Source organism: Scyliorhinus canicula, chromosome 12 (assembly GCF_902713615.1).
Source record: "Scyliorhinus canicula chromosome 12, sScyCan1.1, whole genome shotgun sequence".
In the NCBI taxonomy this organism is placed as follows: Eukaryota; Metazoa; Chordata; class Chondrichthyes; order Carcharhiniformes; family Scyliorhinidae; genus Scyliorhinus; species Scyliorhinus canicula.
In genome coordinates this window covers 146,657,200-146,678,083 of record NC_052157.1, presented here as the reverse complement: position 1 = coordinate 146,678,083, position 20,884 = coordinate 146,657,200, and the positions used below count along the sequence as shown (strand labels likewise).

General features: G+C 49.2%; 1 protein-coding gene across 1 annotated transcript in view; it reads left to right on the top strand.

Moving 5' to 3' along the window:
• Positions 1-16,747, top strand: part of LOC119974999 (ceramide synthase-like) — a 39,645-nt gene extending 22,898 nt beyond the window's left edge. The window contains exons 5-7 of the mRNA XM_038814426.1: positions 755-971; positions 16,035-16,130; positions 16,229-16,747. Coding sequence (XP_038670354.1) covers positions 755-971; positions 16,035-16,130; positions 16,229-16,480 — 565 coding nt within the window. The 3' untranslated portion in view covers positions 16,481-16,747. The remainder of the gene's footprint in view (positions 1-754; positions 972-16,034; positions 16,131-16,228) is intronic.
• The last annotated feature ends 4,137 nt before the right edge of the window (positions 16,748-20,884 follow it).

Sequence of the window (20,884 nt, the reverse complement as noted above, 5' to 3'; positions counted from 1 at the left end):
GTGCAGGGTTAGGTGGATTGGCCACGCTAAATTGCCCCTTAATTGGAAAAAAATGTTTAAAAAGCAAATGTGACCTGAGCAAAAAGTCTCAACACGGCGCGGGGTTAGGATCTGGAATGCGCCGTCTGAGAGAACGGTGGAAGCAGAAACATTGGCGGCTTTCAAAAAGGAATTGGGAAAAGAGAAACACTTCAGGGTTACGGGGAAAGGGTGGGGGATGGGGACGAGCTGAGTTGCTCTTGCAGAGAGCCAGCAGATAGATACATAGAAGATAGGAGCAGGAGGAGGTCATTCGGCCCATCGAGCCTGCTCCGCCATTCATTACGATCATGGCTGATCATCCAACTCAATAGCCTAATCCTGCTTTCTCCCCATAGCCTTTGATCCCATTCTCCCCAAGTGCGATATCCAGCCGCCTCTTGAATATATTCAATGTTTTCGGATCAACCACTTCCTGTGGTAATGAATCCCACAGGCTCACCACTCTTTGGGTGAAGAAATGTCTCTTCATCTCTGCCCGAAATGGTTTACCCTGAATCCTCAGCACTGACACGACGGGCTGAGTGGCCTCCTGCAGTGTAACCATTCGACAATTCGGGTGGTTTCGGAAGTGTGTAGCTTCCACTTCGACCTCTGTTAAATCTGAGAACAACACAGATACAGTCGGCCTGTCTTGTGCAATAATTAAGATGACTTTCAATCAACGTTCTTTTTTATGCTGTACACAAATTGTTTGTTTGCTCTTTGTTCCCAGGCATTGGATTTCTACGGACTATGTGTTGTTTGCCGCACCTTACATGGCCTACGACATCTATGCCATGTACCTATCTCACTGGTACAAACACAAGATGGAAAGCGACAAAGGGCAGAATGGTGCATCTGTCAACATTGTGACAGACTTCCTGAAGAAAAACTTCTTGATGCTGCTGCATCATCTCGTGCTGTTACTCGTCTGCTTCCCGATTGTTGTGGTGAGGATTCATCAACTGATTCCATTATATACAGGGCAGACATGTCTGTCGTATTTCAGGTGTTTGACTGCAATAGCGCATAGAGGAATAGCAGCCGCTCAGTCGTGTTTTTAAACTCTGGGCCCGGGGTCAGAAATTTGCAACCAACTTCCGAGCTGGAAATTCCCTCCCCAAAACAGCGATGAAACGCGCGACTTGTTTTCAAAGCACTTCGCCTTGAAGAGCAGGACCAGCTGAAACAAAGTTCAGTTTTGGTCGCAGAATTACACGGGAGCACAGTAGTTAGCACAGTTGCTTCACCGCTCCAGGGTCCCAGGTTCGATTCACGCTTGGGTGTGCGGAGTCTGCACGTTCTCCCCGTGTCTGCGTGGGTTTCCTCCGGGTGCTCCGGTTTCCGGCCACAGTCTAAAGATGTGCAGGTTAGGTGGATTGGCCGTGCTAAATTGCCCTTAGTGTCCAAAAAGGTTCGGTGGGGTTGCTGGGTTACGGGGATAGGGTGGAGGTGTGTGCTTAAGTGGGACGCTCTTTTCAAGCGCCGGTGCAGACTCAATGGGCCGAATGGCCTCCTTCTGCACTGTAAATTCTATGATTTTATGATACACGTTGCGCGCTCCCTTATATAACACTCGCTGCCCTTACATAGCTGTGCAGTTCCGATTTGCACCGTGAGGTGCAATTGCATCCTTAAAATATTTGTGATTACACAGTCAAATTGGGCCCATTAAATTGAGCGTTTTTTTGATGTTATAGAGAGGTTGCTTCTGCCCATTGATGACAGAGGGTCTCACTCTCACAAAGGAAAGACCAAGAAACATCAGTAGTACACACACATCCTCACCTGTTACAGCACTTTTGAGAGTAAGGCTAATTTAAAGATGAACAGGCTTGACAGAAACCGGGTGAGCCACATACACATCTGGGGCGGGATTCTCCCAGCCCTGGGCGGCCGGAGAATCCCCGTGACTGGGCCACGCCACCCCGATGCCGGAACGCGATTCTCCTCAGAGCGGAGAATCGGCGTCATTGGCGCTAGCATGGTTGGCGCGGCCCCAGTCGCGGGCTGCTCTAGGCGCCCCCCCTCCTGCGATTCTCCGGCCTGGATGGGCCGAGCGGCCACGAAAAGAAACCCGAGTCCCGCCGGCGGCGTTCTACCGTGCTCTGGGCCGGCGGGACCTCTGTGTTGAAGGGTCGGGTGGCGGCCTGTGGGTGGAGGGTGTTGGACCCCGGGTGGGGGGGTGCCTCCGATGTGGCCTGGCCTGCAATCTGGGCCCACCAATCGGCGGGCCAGCCTCTCTAGCTGGGGGCCTCCTTTCCTACGTGCCGGCCCCTGCGCCATGTTGCGTCGGGGCCGGCACATTGAAGGAGGCCACTGCGCATGCGGTCGTTGGCGCCTGTGCCGCTGCGCATGCGCGGATCCCGCGTTACACAGTCCGTGCCAGGATCGGCAGCTAGAGCAGCGCAAACCGCTCCAGCACCGTGCTGGCCCCCAGTAGGGGCCAGAATTAGTCCTGGCAGCGGCCCATTCACACCGTCGTAAAACGCAACGGCGTTTACAATGGCGTGGACACTCTGCTGCGGGATTAGAGAATCCCGCCCCGGCTCTGAAACACGGCTGCTGTTCCTGATTCAACCGAGCTCCTGGATACAGCATCCATATTGGGGCCGCCTCTACCCAACAGGCTTTACCCTGTGTGTAATCACATTGCAGTTCCTCCCCTCTCCCCCCCGGTAATTCATGGTTCTCCCATCCCTTGTGACTGGATTCCGTGTGGTTCCAACTCCCTGTCTCGATGGTCAGAAGATGCCGCCGGAGTGGGTAGAGGTGTGGATTTGGGATGCAGTTTGGCAAGAAACCCATGTCACTGATATTCCGGCCTATCGGAGCGAAGGAACTCCCTGATTCCGGGAAGTGTGGTTAGTTTCAATTTAAAACGGGAATTATTTATCACGCTATGCAAAGTGTAATTTTTCTGTTAACAAACCCCACTTACGCGGACAGAAGTATCACATTATCGCAGGTGAATTGGTTGGCGCTAATTTACTGGAAGGTTTTTCTTTTGCCACCTTTAAGCTCGGAAGCGAAACCAGGAGCCCTGTGCCAATAGAACGTGTCGCCATTAGTTCAACATATTTTCATTTTTACATAGGATTCTCGTTTGCGGTGCTTGAGATTCAAGACTTTTGGAGGTCACTGTCCGGATACTTCACAGGGCCAGGCTGAAGGAATCGGTGCTGTGGGGGTTGCATAATACGAATGACCGAGTAGTGTGTAATTGTGTGACAAAACTATGGTTGTAAAGTGCCTCGTACTGAAACCTGAGCTTTCAATGGGCTTTACAAATAGACGTACAAAAGGCAAGACGTTTTGCTGAACCTGTATAAAACAGTTCAGCCTCACTGTCACAATGGTTGCCAATTCTGGACAGTGTGCACCGAAATGATGTGAGGGAGGTGTGGGGGGGGCTGGTAATGATTTTGGGGGGGGGGGGGGGGGGGGGAGCACCAGTGACCAGTGATTTAATTCCCTGGTCCTGCATGTAGGGAGACTACAACAACAATTTGCAGCCACGTAGCGCCTTCAATGTAGTAGGATGTCCCAAGGTGCTTCACCATAGCTATTCATTCAGAGACCGCCTGAAATAAATGTGCTCCTTCCGAGCGACTGAGAGGCACATTTACTTCGCTGCTCTAATTCGGCGTTTACCTCAAACAGTAAACAGTAACCGTGCTCACCTCATAATTTAACCAACTGCATCAAAATGAGTTTAAATGCGGATTTATGGAAATAGGGCTCTCCCCGCTAAAACTTGAACCGGAAAAGATCAAACCCGAAGTTAGCTCAGTTGGTTGGACTCCCGACAATGTGGGTTCAATTCTCCTCGGCACCGTGAGACAGCAGTGCTTTCTACTGCGCCACCACGCTGCCCCTCACCGGAGGTGTGGTGACCCTCGGGTTAAATCACCACCAGTCAGCTCTCCCCCCTCAAAGGGGAAAGCAGCCTATGGTCATCTGGGATTATGGAGACTTCCACTTCATTCGCACCGAGACCCCAAAGGTAACAGGACGATCATTACTCCTCAATAAAAACAAAGTGCATGAAAAACTCAACAGGGCTGACAATGGAGAGAGAAACAGAGTTTATGGGCGGTATTCTCCGACCCTGCACCGCCGGGTCGGAGTATCCCCTGGGGGTGGGGTGCGGCGGGAATCCCACTCCGACGCCGGCTGCCGTATTCTCCGGCGACTGTTTGTGCACAGGGGCGGGGCTTACGCCACGCCGGTTGGGGGCCGTTTGCAGCGCCCCCCCCTCCGGCAATTCTCCGAGACACAATGGGCCGAGCGGCCGTCGTTTCCTGGCCAGTCCTGCCGGCGTGAAATGGACATGGTCCATCACGGCGGGACCTGGCTTGTAGGCCGGCTAGGTGAGTCCTTGGTCGGGGGGGGCACAGGGGGATCTGGCCATGGAGGGCCCACCACGGTGGTCTGGCCTGCGATTGGGGCCCACCGGTCTGCGGGCGAGCCTGTGCCGTGGGGGCACTCTTTCCTTCCGCGTCGGCCTCTGTAGAGCTCCGCCATGGCCGGCGCGGACAAGAAACCCCCTGGACAGGAACACGCCAGTCTGCGCATGCGCAGGAACACCTCGGCGGTTCTGCGCATGCACCAGCTTGAACCCCTCCGGCGCCGGCCTAGCCGCCGGAAGTGCGGAGGATCCGCCAGTTGGCCCGATGCCGGAGTGGTTTGCACCGCTCTTGGCGCCGGCGTCGGGGTCATCCGGCCAGTTGCGGGAGAATGCTGCCCAATGTATCGAGTTCTTCCTTAGAACTCTGTCTCTCTCCCCACAGATGTTGCCAAGCCTGCTTTCCAGCACTTCCTGCTTTTATTTCAGATATCCAGCAACCACAATACTTTGCTTTTACTTTGATGTTAATTAATCCTTGCCCTTTGTTTAACTCAGTTGAAAATTAAGGAGGCAGTCCATGCAATTTAATACATGGGACACCTGCAACAGTTATCAAACCGCAATATGTTTTTAACCTTGTCGGCCCCCACTCCAGACCCCAGCAATGACCTAGCAAAGTCAGTTCAAGGGTAGTTAGGGAGGGGCAACAAATGTGATCAAGGCCGGTGACGCTGAAAATGAATCTCACTTTTGAGTATTAATCAAAGGGCAGCGATGCATTGGGAAGGGGCAGGGCATGGGATAGTATTGGAGACTGCGCTTGAGTGAAGAACTGAAAAAAAACACTAACAATGAAATCAACAGCGGGGTGGGGAGGAAAATGTGCCTTTGAAATAAGTGGGAAGAGGAAAATGAAGAACGTCAATAGAAGCTAGGTAAGCAGTAATTAAGCCAAGCAGAATGAGTGAAGGTTTTAACTGCGCCGGTGTTAATTGCTGGTGTTTACACGGACAATACAGCCTTGCAAAGCAGACGGACAATTAATTAAGTCCAACCATGCTTTTCACATCCCTGTGAAAATCTCTTCACTCGACCAAACACTCAAAGCAAAAGCTGCATTTTATTAACAAAAACCTGATGAACTGACAAAGCTGAGATATTCAAGATGAATATTCCTATTGTAAAAGCACAACATTGTTTTGCAACTTGTTGATGTTGAGATATTGTCCGAGTATGAGGATTGAGGAGGGAAAGATGTTGGGCTATTATTTGAGTATGCGGAATGAGGAAGGGACATTATACGACGATGGGGAGTGAGGAGGGGGGCACGTGCTGCGTTGTATCCTTAAAGGCTGAGCAGTTGTTGGCAGGGGATCGGCAAGCTCAGTTGGCACGATGGCTGGTACGTGACGCGGAGCGCCACCAACCGCGCGGGTCCAATTCCCGTACCGGCTGAGGTTATCCATGGAGGTCCTGCCTTCTCAACCTTGCCCCTCGCCTGAGGTATGGTGAGCCTCAGGTTAAATCACCACCAGTCAGCTCTCTCTCAAAAGGGGAGAGCAGCCTACGGTCCTCTGTGGACTAGGGTGACTTTCATCTGTCTACAGAAATTCCGGCAAGTGAATTCATAGCACATACTACCATGCACAATAGTTCTTCATTTAGTTTCTCTCCCACTTCCCTGTGAATCAATTAAATAGCTGCCAGGCCAGTTCTTGTTGACATCAAGAGATTTATGGGTTTAATTATTTCACTTTGCAAAGTTCTTTGCTCCAGTTAACATTTTTGGTACTTGGCCAACACCCATTTCCTCGAGGACCTCACCTATTTTTCTTAAACATACCTTTTTCATAAAATCTGTAAAAGTACAATACATATCTGACACTGTATCAAATGCAAAACAGTTCAATTTATTTCAGCATAATATGTGGCACTCTGACGTGCCGCACTACACTCACGTTAGATATCCTCTGCTGCGTATAGTCTGAGGGGTTTTACACAGGTTCCAACTCCTTGGGCGGCACGGTAGCACAGTGGTTAGCATTGTTGCTGCACAGCTCCAGGGTCCCAGGTTCAATTCCCGCTTGGGGTACTGTCTGTACGGAGCCTGCACGTTCAACCCGTGTCTGCGTGGGTTTCCTCCCACAATCCAAAGATATGCAGGTTAGGTGGATTGACCAAGCTAAATTGCCCTTAGTGTTCAAAAGGTGATGTGGGGTTCCTAGGTTGCAGGGTGCTCCTTACAAGGGCTGCAGACCTGATGGGCTGAATGGCCTCTTCCTGCATTGTAAATCCTATGATTCTATAGCGTACTGTGATGGCAGGGCCTTCTGCGGTCTTTTCCCGTTGAACCTTTGGACCAGTACCTCTCCTAAATGCCATATTTCATCAGTTCACCCTCATACCACCAATGGGCAGTTTAAACGTGGGAGGTATCACAGCGGGAGCCCAATCCTCTTCAAGCTTTCACTGCGGAAGTCAGGAGTGGAGAGCCTGGCTGATCTCTCCCCATCGCCAATCCTAGCTCCGAGCCCAACTGAGACCCAATCAGAATCCCCAAGAACCACCTTCGCTGAGAATGGCTGGTCACACACTTGAAAAGAATTGAATTTATATTGACAGCCACCAGATGTCTCAAAGTGCTTTACAGACACTGAAGTACTTTTTTTGAAGTGTGGTCACTGTTGTAAGGTGGGGAGAGGGCAATAACCTTGCACGCAGTAAACTGCCACAAACAGCGTCGTGATAGAGCGGTTAATCTGTTTTTAGTGATGTTGACCGAGGATGAATATTTGCCAGGGTAGGCAGATGGGCCTCGGTAAACACCGAGGTTATCACCAACATAGCTCTCGCTCAGCATCGTCAGCCTAGATTGCAGGCCCACGTCCTGGGCTAGATCTTGTGACTCTTGTGACTCAAGAATTGAGACTTGTTGCTACAGCTGAGCCAAGATGACGTCTGGCAACAGATCTAATCCAAAATCAACTTTCTCCTTCGACCGCTCCTCCAGCCAAAATTCACATTATCAAGTATCTACCATAGTTTTTGACAGCAAGCTTCCTTGTATGTTTCTTTTGGCAGATCTGGGAATATCAGAACTAGCAGGTTAATCAATTTACCTGTATAAATTTGGAGGCGGGTACCTCAGATTTGTTCAGACACCGAAGCACCGACTAACCTAAAGATGTGTAACCCTACTCCCCCCACCCCCCCACCCCTGCTTATAATCTGCAGTAACCAGAAAGCCATTACTAATTGATCAACATCCTATGTGGTGGGTGACGCAGCGAACAGTTTAAAAAAGAAAATTAGAGAAGGAGAGATGGAAAAATGGGAAGGAGGGTCACAGTTTTAATAAAGGTGGGGGGGTGGGGGGGAGGCAGGAGAGTAAACAAAAGACGAAGTTTATTTATAAGAAGGCACTGTTTACAAGGAGCCCGGTTGAACCTCACCGGGTCCTCTCTCTCAATCAGTCGGGCCCTATCTGGTCGCCCTTTTCCACAACCTGGTCAGCAACCCCGCAGTTAGCTGGGAAGCTCATACACTCCTCGAGCCACGCGGGGGAAACGATCAAACCCGCCCCGTGTGTCCCGCGCAGGGTATTACGTCAGCCACACGACGTGTTGCTGAATTTAGCTGCGATAGGAATGGGGTGACTCTGGGATGGAACATTTTAGCCCTGTTGCGGCGGGGGTGGGTGGGGGGGGTGCAGGGTTGTAAAACGCGGCGGGCAGTTAAAAAGCCCATCGCCGTCGGCGGGAATGGAAAATCCCGCTGGCTGGGTGGGACTGAAAAATTCCGCTCCTGGTGTGTGCGGCGGGGGGGGGGGGGGGGGGGGGGGGGACTCAGGTGCGAACCATTCCACATTCAGCTACCTCATAGTCAGTTCGCTGCAAGACAGCATTGGCTGGCGTCCAAGGGCAGTTTGCCCCTCTCCCAGACAGGTCACTCCAGGACAGGAGGTCATAGTCCTCTATTGATATTTATTGTCACATGTACCAAAGTACAGTGAAAAGTAATTTAATCGACAGAGTACATTGACAAATGTTACATCACCAAATAGTGATTGGTTACAGTGCGGAATAAAGGCCAAACAAAAGCAGATATATGAGCAAGAGCAGCATAGGGCGTCTGTGATTAGTGCACTGACAGGGAACAGATCAGTCCGAGGGAGAGTAGTTGAACCCGTGGTTCCCAACTTTACATATGTCACGGCACACCTCTATACTATAAAAAATATTTGAGGCACATCTCCTATTTCCCCTGTCTTTTTCCCTTCCTGAGTACTTGGTTTTTAACTTCCCTCTGTTATCCTGTTTTTCTTTTAACCTTTCTCTGTCTTCTCTCGCTTCTCCGAGGGGTTTTTGCGTCCCTTTTGAGTTTCCACTTTTTGTGCAGGAGCATGAGGACCTTTGTCTTCAGCTCCAAGTCCCATTGGCCAATCTAAACCGCACATTGCGACTCATTCCCAGCCGGCGCATGTGCAGGAGGCCCAAGACTCGGCCATGTTTGAATGGCGGAGCAGACTCGATGAGCCGAGTGGCCTAATTCTGCTCCTATGTCTTATGGTCTTAAGATTCGTCGGGTCTTGGAGATGCCAACCACAGAGCTGAAGGCGATGGTTAGCTTTAGTTATTCTAAAGTAAATTTAGAATACCCAATTCTTTTTATTCAATTAAGGGGCAAATTAGTGTGTCCAATCCACCTACCCATCACATCTTCATCTTTGGGTTGTGGGGGTGAGACACACGCAGGCAAGGGGAGAATATGAAAACTCCACACGGACAGGAACCCGGGGCAGGGATCGAACCCGTGCCCTCGGTGCCGCAAGGCATCAGTGCTAACCGTGCCGCCCTTTATGTTTAATTACGTGAATATTGAATCTATTTTCGCAGCACACTTGGGGATGGGAGGGGTCCACATGGAACGCCAGTGTGCCGTGGCTGGTTGGGAACCACTGCTCTATCCCTGCCTGATCACCGGCCTCCCCTAGCTTTGCACTGCCCGTTCACAGCACTCCCGTCCGATTAGCAGGAAGGAATTCCATACCAATATGTTAATTATTCAGACTCTCGAATAACGTGGCAGAATCTCCAAGACCAGAGAATGATGGGTTTTTGAATATATTTCAATCCCATGATGGACTTAAACTTAAGCTGTCAAGCCTCGAGTAATCATTCTTTCATGCTGCCACCTATAGACTGCCAATTAACATTGCTTTACACAGCTTTGACAAAGGGTCATCTGGACTCGAAACGTTAGCTCTTTTCTCTCCCTACAGATGCTGTCCAGACCTTCTGAGATTTTCAAATATTTTCTCTTTGGTGCCAGTTTACATTGTTATTGGTCCCCCCCCCCCCCCTCCTCAGCTTTGCCATTGGTTCCCCCCCCCCCTCCTCAGCTTTGCCATTGGTCCCCCCCTCAGCTTTGCCATTGGTTCCTCCCTCAGCTCTGCCATTGGTCCCCCCCCCTCGGCTCTGCCATTGGTCCCTCCCTCAGCTCTGCCATTGGTCCCCCCCCCCCTCAGCTTTGCCATTGGTCCCCCCCTCAGCTCTGCCATTGGTCCCCCCCTCAGCTTTGCCATTGGTCCTCCCCTCAGCTTTGCCATTGGTCCCTCCCCCAGCTCTGCCATTGGTCCCTCCCTCAGCTTTGCCATTGGTCCCTCCCCCAGCTTTGCCATTGGTCCTCCCCTCAGCTTTGCCATTGGTCCCCTCCAAGTTCTGCCATGGTCCCTCCCTAAGCTTTGCCAATGCCCCCCCCCCCTCAGCTTTACCATTCGTCCCCCCTCAGCTTTGACATTAACCCCCCCCCCCCAAGCTTTGCCATTGGTCCCTCCCTCAGCTTTGCCAATGCCCCCCCCCCCCCCCGTCAGCTTTGCCATTGGTCCCCCCGTCAGCTTTGCCATTGGTCCCTGCCAAGCTTTGCCATTGGTTCTCCCCCCCCCCCCCCCAAGTTTTCCCATTGGTCCTCCCCTAAGCCTTGATGCAGTAGCCGACGTTTTGTGCGGTCACCTCCAGCACTCTGCTGTATTTATTATAACATTATCAGTATCATTATCATATCATCACAGTAACTTCACTGATGCCTACTTGTGACAATAAGCGATTTTCATTTCATTCATAACATTAGCTTTTGCGACTTAAGCTTTGTAAGTGTGACAACATAGGAATTTCAGAAGGCTCACTTTGTGTGGTTATAGCAAGAAAAGATGTTGAGTCGAATATTGCGCGGTTGATTGCACATCAGTCTTACAACACACAGGAAAGCGTTGCACAAAAATGAAACTGCCTCTATTGATTTAAGGACTGCCAGTAATAGATTTCGCATGAATACAAGAGCTGGATAGTCCTGTTTGGCTCTCACCCCCTGTGCTCATTGGCCTACAATGGCTGCTGGTCACACAGCTTCTTCATTGAAAACTTTCCGTCCTTATTTTCCAATCCCTTCATGGCCTCGCCCCTCCCTATCTCTAATCTACTCTAGCCTCACAACCCTCCGAGATATCTGCGCTTCTCCAATTCTGGCCCCTTGTGCGCCCCCCCCCCCCCCCCCGTTGGTGGGTGGATGTTGGCATGGTGACGGGTGGTAGGGTTAAATCGGTCCTCACTCGGGTTATGGAAAGCTCCCCAGTTGGAGCTAATCCTATCGGATTTTTATTTTGCTTTTTCTGTTACTTTGAATCTTGAGAATCCATGCTTATGGGCAGCATGGTAGCACAGTGGGTAGCACTGATGCTTCACAGTGCCAGGGTCCCAGGTTCGATTCCCGGCTTGGGTCACTGTCTGTTCGGAGTCTGCACGCTCTCCCCGTGAACGCGTGGGTTTCCTCCGGTTTCCTCCCACAAGTTCAAAAGATGTGCTGTTAGGTGAATTGGACATTCTGAATTCTTCCTCAGTGTACCGAAACAGGTGCCGGAATGTGGCGACTAGGGGCTTTTCACAGTAACTTCATTGCAGTGTTAATGTAAGCCTACTTGTGACAATAAAGATTATTAGTATTATTATTATTATCGCCTATGATGGCCCGAACAGGTTATTTATCCTTGTGAGGACTGGGCTCCTCCTGATTCTTCATTGTGGTTGGCGTCTCTGAAGTTGGAGTCGGAGGAAATGTGTAATGGCACACGCCTGGGTGCGATCGATTTATCCTTACTTGCTTTGTTGAAGAGAGAGTCTGTATGCTGCGCCTCTGCGTTGTTGTAGCCCTTCTTAAGTTTGGAGGTAGGCTTGATCAAGGAGTTAGTCACTCTCCTCCAAGCGGTCTTATATAGTGGTTTCCTGAGTCCCCCCCCCCCCCCCTCCCCCTCCTCCTTCGTTGTAGTGGTCTTCCATGGGGAGGCAGAGTATTTATCTCTGAGGTGACACTGCTCTGTCCCCTAGTATCCTCCTTGCAATGGCATACAGTGCTGCTCCGTGTCCAATATTCCTTCTTTAATTAGGGTGTTCCTCCCCCAGGGGAGTTTCTTCTCTTCTGGTGACCAGTGTGCTGTTACGGGTCCTGTTTTGGTCTAATGGGTTAAAGGGGGTGGTTGGGGGGGGGGTTCCCATATTGTATCGGGGGTGGATGGGAGGGAATCCACCTCCATTCTGAGATGCTGAATTAATGGGTGTTTTGACTATTCTTCCTCTCTTCAGTAGAGGTGTCTCCTCGGTTGATGTAGACGCAGTTCTTCTCGTGTCGGTGGGACTGGTGTTGTCCCAGGTGTGGTTAGCGAGGGGCGGGGCCAGCGAGAAGATGTCTTGGCATGTGCTGGGTATCCTTGGTGTGCTGACTCCTATGTGCAGGAATGTGCTGTTCTAGACCAGATCCTGCGCTGTGGCTGGTATCCTATGCTTGGGACGTCCCTTCTCGAAGGCACTTATTCGGGACGTCCCGAGAGGCCGAGTCTAGATGTGTTTGGAGTATTCTTGGTTTACTGATTCCAAAGTGCACGAGGGTGCGGGGCTGGGTTGGGTCCTGCACTGTAGTTGAGATCCTGTTGCCCCCTCCCTTATGGTTGGGAGGTTCCTCCGTCTGAACGAGCAGCTTTTCCTATTCTTTCTCATGTGTGGGAGGACGTGCACTTGAGGAACACAGGCCGATGGCTGTGTCCTCGTACTTTTTATCCTGAGACCCTCTGCTCCTGGTAGTTTTCCTTTCTTTAAAAAATCCTGTCTAAGTCAGGTCGTTCAGCGGTGCTGCCTGTACGGTCAACAATCCGAATTGATTGTATAAATATTTGTTGGTCCTCTCTGTACAAATATGTGGAATGATGATCATACTGCACTGTGCCTGAGGTTTGGGCCTTTGTTGTGTCTTGTAAAATATCCTTTTAGAACTGGGGTTCTAGCAAATTTTCTTGTCATGGTGGGATTAAAGAATCTGTGATTGGCTCCTGCAGGGGTGCAGACAGGTGTGATGTCCGAGGTGAGCATGTTACAGCGTCTTATTGGTGCCTCTGGTGTGGCTGGAGTTGAGGTAGACGTGTTCCGGTGCGTGCCCGATCATAGGGCAGCACGGTAGCACAAGTGGACAGCACTGTGGCTTCACAGCTCCAGGGTCCCAGGTTCAATTCCCTGCTGTGTCGCTGTCTGTGCGGGGTCTGCACTTTCTCCCCATGTCTGTGTGAGTTTCCTCCGGGTGCTCCGGTTTCCTCCTACAGTCCAAAGACGTGCAGGTTAGGTGGATTGGCCATGATAAATTGCCCAGAGTGTCCAAAAAGGTTAGGAGGGGTTATTGGGTTATGGAGACAGGATGGAAGTGAGGGTTTAAGTGGGTCGGTGTAGACTCGATGGGCCGAATGGCCGCCTTCTGCACTGGATTGGATTGGATTGGATTTGTTGTCGTATGGGGCGAAGATTGTATCCTGAATTCTCGTGGTCGTTGCGATCAATCTACTCGTGACAATGTGTGCCCCATTTTACCATGGCCTTCTCTCCCTGGTTCTCTGGTAGCGCGTATAGAGGCACCAAGTTGAGTTTAGTGATTGTACTGGACCAGCCATATTGCTATTCTCCTGTCCTCTTCGGTGTCTGTGTACATTGAGTGAATTTTGCCGAGCTGTAACATTCCTGTGGCTTTGTTGCGTCATTTGTTAAAATGGAAACACTTCAATAAAAGTGCTTCAAAAACAAAAAGAGACTTCCCAAATATCATAGCCTGGGTGAGACTGGATTATGGGTCTGTTTCTGCCATGGACCAAAATGCTCTAGAAATTGAATTGAAACAAAGTTAAAGAAAAAATGCAAATACTGGAAAACTGAAATAAAAAACGGAAATATATAAAAGATCAACAACCAGCAGTGGAGATTGAAAGACAAGTTAATGGTTTGGGTGGGACAGTGGTTAGCACTGCTGCCTCACAGCTCCAGGATCCCGGATTCAATTCCGGCCCCAGGTGACTGTCTGTGCGGAGTCTGCACGTTCTCCCCGTGTCTGCATGGGTTTCCTCCGGGTTCTCCGGTTTCCTCCCACAATCCAAAGATGTGCAGGTTAGGTGGATTGGCCGTGCTAAATTGATCCTGGGTGTCCAAAAGGTTAGGTACGGTTACGGGGATGGGGTGGAGGCGTGGGCTTAAGTAGGGTAATCTTTCCAAGTGCTGGTGCAGACTCCATGGACTGAATGTCCTCCTTCTGCACTGTAAATTCTATGATTCAATGAAGAGTGCTGACTGACTCCAAGGCCGTAAACGTTAAGACACTTTGCACCCAACATTTTCCTGCAGATTCTTTCTTTATAAATGTTTTTATTCTCCATTTTCACATTTTCCTCCAACTTGCCCCACCCACAAACAGTAAACGGTAACAAATACAAAATCAATCCCCTGAATAATAACAATGATCCCATCCTCCCACCACCCCAAACAACGGCCCACCTGTCAAGATATGCATCCAATAAAACAAACCCTCCCACGGTGGAAACAAAAAACAAAGGAAAAAAAGAAAAAAGGAGTCCGGGACCGCCCATGGTCACCATAGAGTCCACCCCCCCTCCCCGCAACGCCGTCCAACCTCTGAAAGAGTACCGTACGTGAAACCCAAGAGTTGTAAACCCCGCCCCCCCCCCGGCCTCATGTAAAACCCCTCCCCCCAACCTCGGTTCCTTCCCCCCAACTTTCCACTCCGGCTAGACCACTCGGACCCTGTTCTGCCAGGCTCAGATGGCCGCAGCCCCTCCCCCCACCTCACTCCCGTTCACTGGCCGGTTTAAACCGGCCAGCGCGGAGGCCCCGCCCGGGTCCCTTTCCCCCTTGCCCGGCCCTAGGAAAGCCCAGAAATCCCCTTTTAGCACACACACCCCGCATATCCACCTACACCCCAAAGAGCCCTCACTTCGAGTGCAAGTCCCCCCACTTCCCTTGTCCAAATATATACATTGGCTCCTTTAGCCCACACACCCGCACGCAGTGAAACAAAAAAGAAGAAACGACAGTCCTGAGGTTACATCGGCACATGGCCATTTCTCAGTTCTGCCACAGTCCTTCTGCCTTCGCAAACTCCTCCGCTGCTTCCGCTGTTCCAAAATAAAAGTCCTTGAGCTTATAAGTCACCCTCAGCTTCGCTGGATATACAATGCTGCACTGCACCTTGCTAATGTACAGTGCCCTCTTCACCCGGTTGAAAGCAGCCCACCTCCTTGCCAGCTCCACCGTAAAGTCCTGGTATACACGTATACCAACTCCAGTCCACTGCATCACCCGCTTCTGCTTGGCCCAGCACAGGACCTTCTCCTTCGTGCTGTACCTACGGAAGCACAGAGTCACTACCCTTGGCGGCTCACTCGCCTTTGGTATAGGCCTCCACGACCGATGAGCCCGATCCAGTTCATATCGGGAGGGATCCTCCCCCTCCCCCAATAGTTTCGCCAGCGTAGCGGCAAAATACTCAGTCGGCCGCGGCCCTTCAACTCCTTCGGGCAGCCCCACAATCCTCAAATTCTGTCGTCTGGATCTGTTTTCCAGGTCTTCCATTTTCCCTCGCAGATCCTTGTTAATCTCCGTCACCTTCCACATCTCCTTCCCCATCGAAGTAAGTTGATCACCGGGCTGCAACGTCTCCTCCACTTCCTCCAGCGCCTCACCTTGCGCCCGCACCTCCGCTCGCCACTGCCGTCGTCACCGGGGAAGTCGTCTCCTCCATCAGCGCTTTCAAAACCGCCCCCATCTCCTTCCTCATCGCCTCCAAGTGTTTTGTAAACTGCCTTTCGAATTCTGCAGCCATCACCTTGGTTATTTCTTCAGCCGTAGGCAATGCGGCCTCTCCTGGTGCTCCAGCCTCCTTTTTCCTAGGTGACCCCGTGGTGACCTCTCCATTCCCTGGCGGACCCTCAGCTGTCTCTTTAACGGCCGTCTTCTTGCTGATCCTGGACATCCTCTTCTGCTGTGCCTCCTGTGTGGCTTCTCCGTGCCTTCCACCTGCTTTTTATGCGTCCGTGGAGCAGGCTTAAAGCCCCGAAAATGCCGTTCCCGACCGGGAGCCCTCCGTTGCGCGGCTGCCTCCCACCCGCCGTCACCGGAAGTCCCATTTTGCTGCAGATTCAAAATATACAAGCCAAAAACTAAAGAGTCTATTGATCCATTGCACCAGCCAATTCTGCTGAATGTTATAATGTTTTTGTTCAACAGACTGTAATGCAAATCCACTTGCTATGTTTTAACACCAGAACTTTTGTTTTAATGTGCAGTATTACAGAAAAGGCCTTGGAGATTTCTTCCTGGGATGTCTGTTATTGGCGGAGCTGAGCACCCCATTTGTCTCGCTCGCCAAAATACTTGGCAGGGTTGGTATCAACAAAAAGGAGGAATAAATATTTTGCAATGCATGATTTCGAGGCATAGAAATCTATAATAACCTGTCTTGTTTTTGTTTCGCAAACAGTTCGGAAAGCAGAACACGCTGCTGTACAAGGTCAATGGTGCCATCGTTTTGCTGACATTTTTCTTCTGCCGCATCCTCGTGTTCCCGTTCATGTACTGGGCCTACGGCAAGCAGTATGGCATACCGGCCCACCGGGTCCCCTTCCACATCCCCTTCCACTGCACCGTGTGCAATGCCCTACTGATGGCTCCTCAGGTTTACTGGCTCACGCTGATCGCCCGGAAGGCAGGGAAGAATACGAAGACGGAATGACAAAAGACAGCGAGAAGGTCTCCTCAGCCGCTGCCGTCCCCACACGTGAGGCAATGCGCCTCTTCATGGAACTGTTCTGAGTATTATTTTGTTGTGGAAGAATGTTTTTTAAAAAAATACCGGGGCAATTTTACCAGTCCAGCTGGCCTTTGAGAAAACTGTGGTTCATTCGGGACTCGTAAAACTTACCCCCATTTGTATTTTGATACTGGCAAAAGATTCTATTTAATACAAATTATATAAAGTATATTGTGATTTACCAAATAATTTAAGGTTGTAAACTCAGTTGTTTCCAACTTTTTAAACTAGTTTGAACTTCATTAGAAGATAAGTACCTGGTGGAATGCAAAACCTGACTCGATACTTTGGACCCTTTCCATCAAAAAGTTTCTTAATAGGACTAAAAATACGCACACAATTCCAAGCAGTCCTCTGAAAAAGATCCAATTCAAAGCTAACACCATTCTTCACTTTAACAAATACATCAACTGCGTCACTCAGAAATAGAGTAAAAGAGATGGGAGCTGAGAATTTGTCTCCCATTACTGAATTGATTCCAGTAAATGATTCCTGTCACAGTGAAAATAATAGCCCACACTCAGATTCATTTACAATGATTTTCATCACAAGTACACGCACCATATCACCAAGGTATGTGTATGTGCCCTGACCATATATTCCCGTATCATTTTTCCTCCACATACAATCAGAATGTAATCGGTATTGGGGCGGCATTGCTGCCTCACGGCGTCGAGGTCCCAGGTTCAATCCCGGCTCTGGGTCACTGTCCGTGTGGAGTTTGCACATTCTCCCCTTGCCTGTGTGGGTCTCACCCCCACAACCCAAAATGAGGTGCAGGGTAGGCCACGCTAAATTGCCCCTTAATTGGAAAAAAGAATTGGATGCTCTAAAAAAAAAAAAAAATTTTTAAGAATGTAATCAATATATAACGGATAGCAAAATTGTAGCGCAGCTTGGCTTGAACGGCAATTCCTGTCCTATTTTATCTCATCTTTCCAGAATACCAAACCTTACCATGTCTTCATGATTCAAAGTGCATCTGGTGTTTTGACCTCACTCCCTCACACCACCATCCACCCCCTCCCGGGTAACCCGTTTTCCAGCTGCTCATGGCCTACTCTGAAGAAATAAATCCGGGCACTTGTCTTAAAAATTGCTCTTGTCAATCCTGAACCTGTGCCCTCTTGTGCATGTGCTTTTTGATTCAGGTTCCCAACCGTGACTCAACATGTTTGTGGTGTTTCCATCACATGACTTCACTAGGCCCCCGCCCCAGCCATCCATCCGTTGTGAAAATGCTCAAATTGCCCAATTGTTTGATGGCTGTCGGCCAAAAAAAATAATTTTTTCAATCCCCATTTTTATATCTGGCAAAAGAGAAACGTTGGAAGAGTTTTGCACACCTGGGAGTATCATTCAAAATGTTTTTTTTTTAAAACGTGTCGTGTACCTGCGCAAATTCTCATCCAACACTTGCCATTGTTCCATTCAACCCCCCGTCCCAAATATCTGTCCAGTTTTGACCCCATTAGAAGCCCACCCTGCAATAAAACACGGCACTGGCACGAAGAAGCAGAACCCAACACCAAAACCCCAACGAGTTGGGCCAATGTAGTTGGGGGAACAAATCCTTCCAGCGGGTTCGGACGGACACATTTCGGAGAGCAACTAGGCAGCAGTGATGATTCCTCAAAAGCAGTTCGGAAGGATGGGAGGTCGGCTGCCAGGGCCTCACTACACCTTCCATAGAACCATAGAATTCCGACAGTGCAGAAGGAGGCCATTCAGCCCATCTGAAAGAGCACCCTAAACAGGCCCACTCTCCGTCCTAACCCCGTAACCTCACCTAACCTGCACATCTTTGGACACCAAGGGAAAATATTTTATCATGGCCAATCCACCTAACCTGCACACCTTTGGACCACCTTGGGTCCTTTAAAACAAAACTTAAATCGGCTATTACCCTGCATTCTCAAAATATAATAAAATATATATTCCCGTCATCAAATTGCAAAAGACTTGACAAACCGTGCACTGAAAACCACATCAGTAGACTCAATTCATTAAGAATGGATTGTAAAATTTCAGAAAGGTGCTCAATATTATGTAGTGCTAAATTGCATACCTCAGAACATGATATATCTATCTGCCAATTTAGCTCCCGTGAGGGATGGGATGGCTTTCTTTTCTCAGATTACACCATCTGTAATTTGGTAGAATTCTCTAAAGATCACAGCGGCAGTGTTGGGTGCTGTCTGCCGTTCCACTTTGTGATGACGAGTACTGTCCCGCCAGTTACGTTTCTGCTGCAGCTCATTACCTGTACCTAAATGGGGTACTTATTAATGTTAATAAGCACCTGTGTGGAAAATCCCAGTCATGCAGCTCTACACTTTAAAGTTCCAGCCTCTGTACAATTACCAGAGTTGATTCTGCAGTGAAATGAACACATTGCCTGACTGTCCATGCACCTCCAATGTAGCTGTCCTAAACATCTGTCTCTGGGACCGTTAAGTACTTACAAGACTCATATACTATCAAAACATACTTTAAAAATTAAACATTGCAGGATTTACTTGATACACCCAATTTAAAATACTGTTGCAAGCAATTTTACAATACAGCAATACTCTCAGCACAGGATTATAAAGTACCTGCCCCATTTGGATAAAAACTTTGCACACAGTAATTTTGTGTGTTAATATGAGTATTTACGGTTCATATCATGCTCAACCCCTGCAAGTTAATCAAACATCAAGAGTATAAAAATGTAACAGGTCAAGGAAACTAGCAGCAGTGTGTTAAAAATCAGCCATTTGTCTCCATGAGCACAACAGAAGTGGAATGAAACCAAAATGTTTTGGAAGTAAGTCAGGTTGGAGAAAAACGCAATTAATGTTTCAGATCGATGACCAGACGTCAGAACTGAAAAATGAACTCTTGGTTTTTCTCCCCGCGGGTGCTGCCTGAGTGTTTCCCGCGTTTTGTACTTTCTGTCTCGGATTCCCAGCAGAGTATTCTCGTTCTGGCCTTTAGCACTTACAGTGGGGGGTGAAAATCGCAGCTGTTGGGATAAGTTAGGCCGTAGCCGAGGTTGCATCGTCAACAATCGGGCAAGATACGAGCTACCCAATTCCTTGCAATTCCCACAGAGAGAGAGGAAGCAACAGACCTTTCGGTTAAAGTCATCATAATCCCAGAGGCTGCTGTTCCCCTTTTAGAGAGAGCGCTGACTGGTGGTGATTTAAGGTGAGGGTCACCACACCTCAGGTGAGGGGCAAGGTTGAGCAGGTTCATGGAAAACCTCAGCCGGTGTGAGAAAACCCTCGAGGTTCAGTAGCAGCTTCACGCGAAAATATGTTATGGTTTCCGATATCCATGTCATCCACTGCGCTCTGTCCTTTTAAAATTTAAGGACCAAGACATTTGATTAAGTAATTGAAAACATTAATCACAGAAAATGTTCACATATGTGGAGACAATGATTAACCTGTACTGTGAGCTTCAAGTACGATTTACTCATTACTAAGGTAACATGATACTCCTACTAATTTAGTTTCCTCAGTTTTAACTCTACAGTGCTCGCATTTAATCATTTATCTTCAGTCATGATATGCAGACACACACACAATGATATACTGACAAGCAGCTAATGGACACAGAAAACAGGACATGACCAATAAGCAGGCAGGACACTCAGGGGGTGGGATCGGACTATAAAAGACACGAGGCACTCACACTCCGCCTCTTTCCACTGATGAACATCTAGAGAGTCAGTCAAGGGTGTTGTTACAATCTCACACCTCCACCACGTGGCTAAGAGCTAGTCTGGTTCAGTCAGAGAGTAACCACACTTAAATTAGCAGAGAGCTGAACTCTCAGTGAATTGTGCTAACTGTGCTATTAGTTCAATAAACCTGATTGAACTAACTTCAAGGTCTGGAGTATCTTTCAGATCTAAGCTGCATCCACCGTTAGACCAGTGTACCTAATACGACACTGTTAACTCTGTAGCCCCTGTACATGGGTGTATTTTGGAATGCCCATTTTGTTGGTGATCGCCTCACTGAAGAACATTAGCTGTCAACATTTTATTACTGCCATAGTAATTTTCACAGCCTTTGACAGGGTCTGACATTGCACTTAACAAGTTATCAGAGGACCACCTTCCAGTTAAGTGTCATCCTTGGTCATCCAGTTTCCCCTCAAAGCATCCTGTGGTAATTAATAATTCATCTCTTGACTTTTTCCATTGTTTTTCATAGTTCCTTCTGTCACTGTTATAGAATTTACAGCGCAGGAGGCCATTCAGCCCATCGAGTCTGCACCGATCCTTGGAAAGAGCACCTACTTAAGCCCACACCTCCACCCCATCCCCGTAAC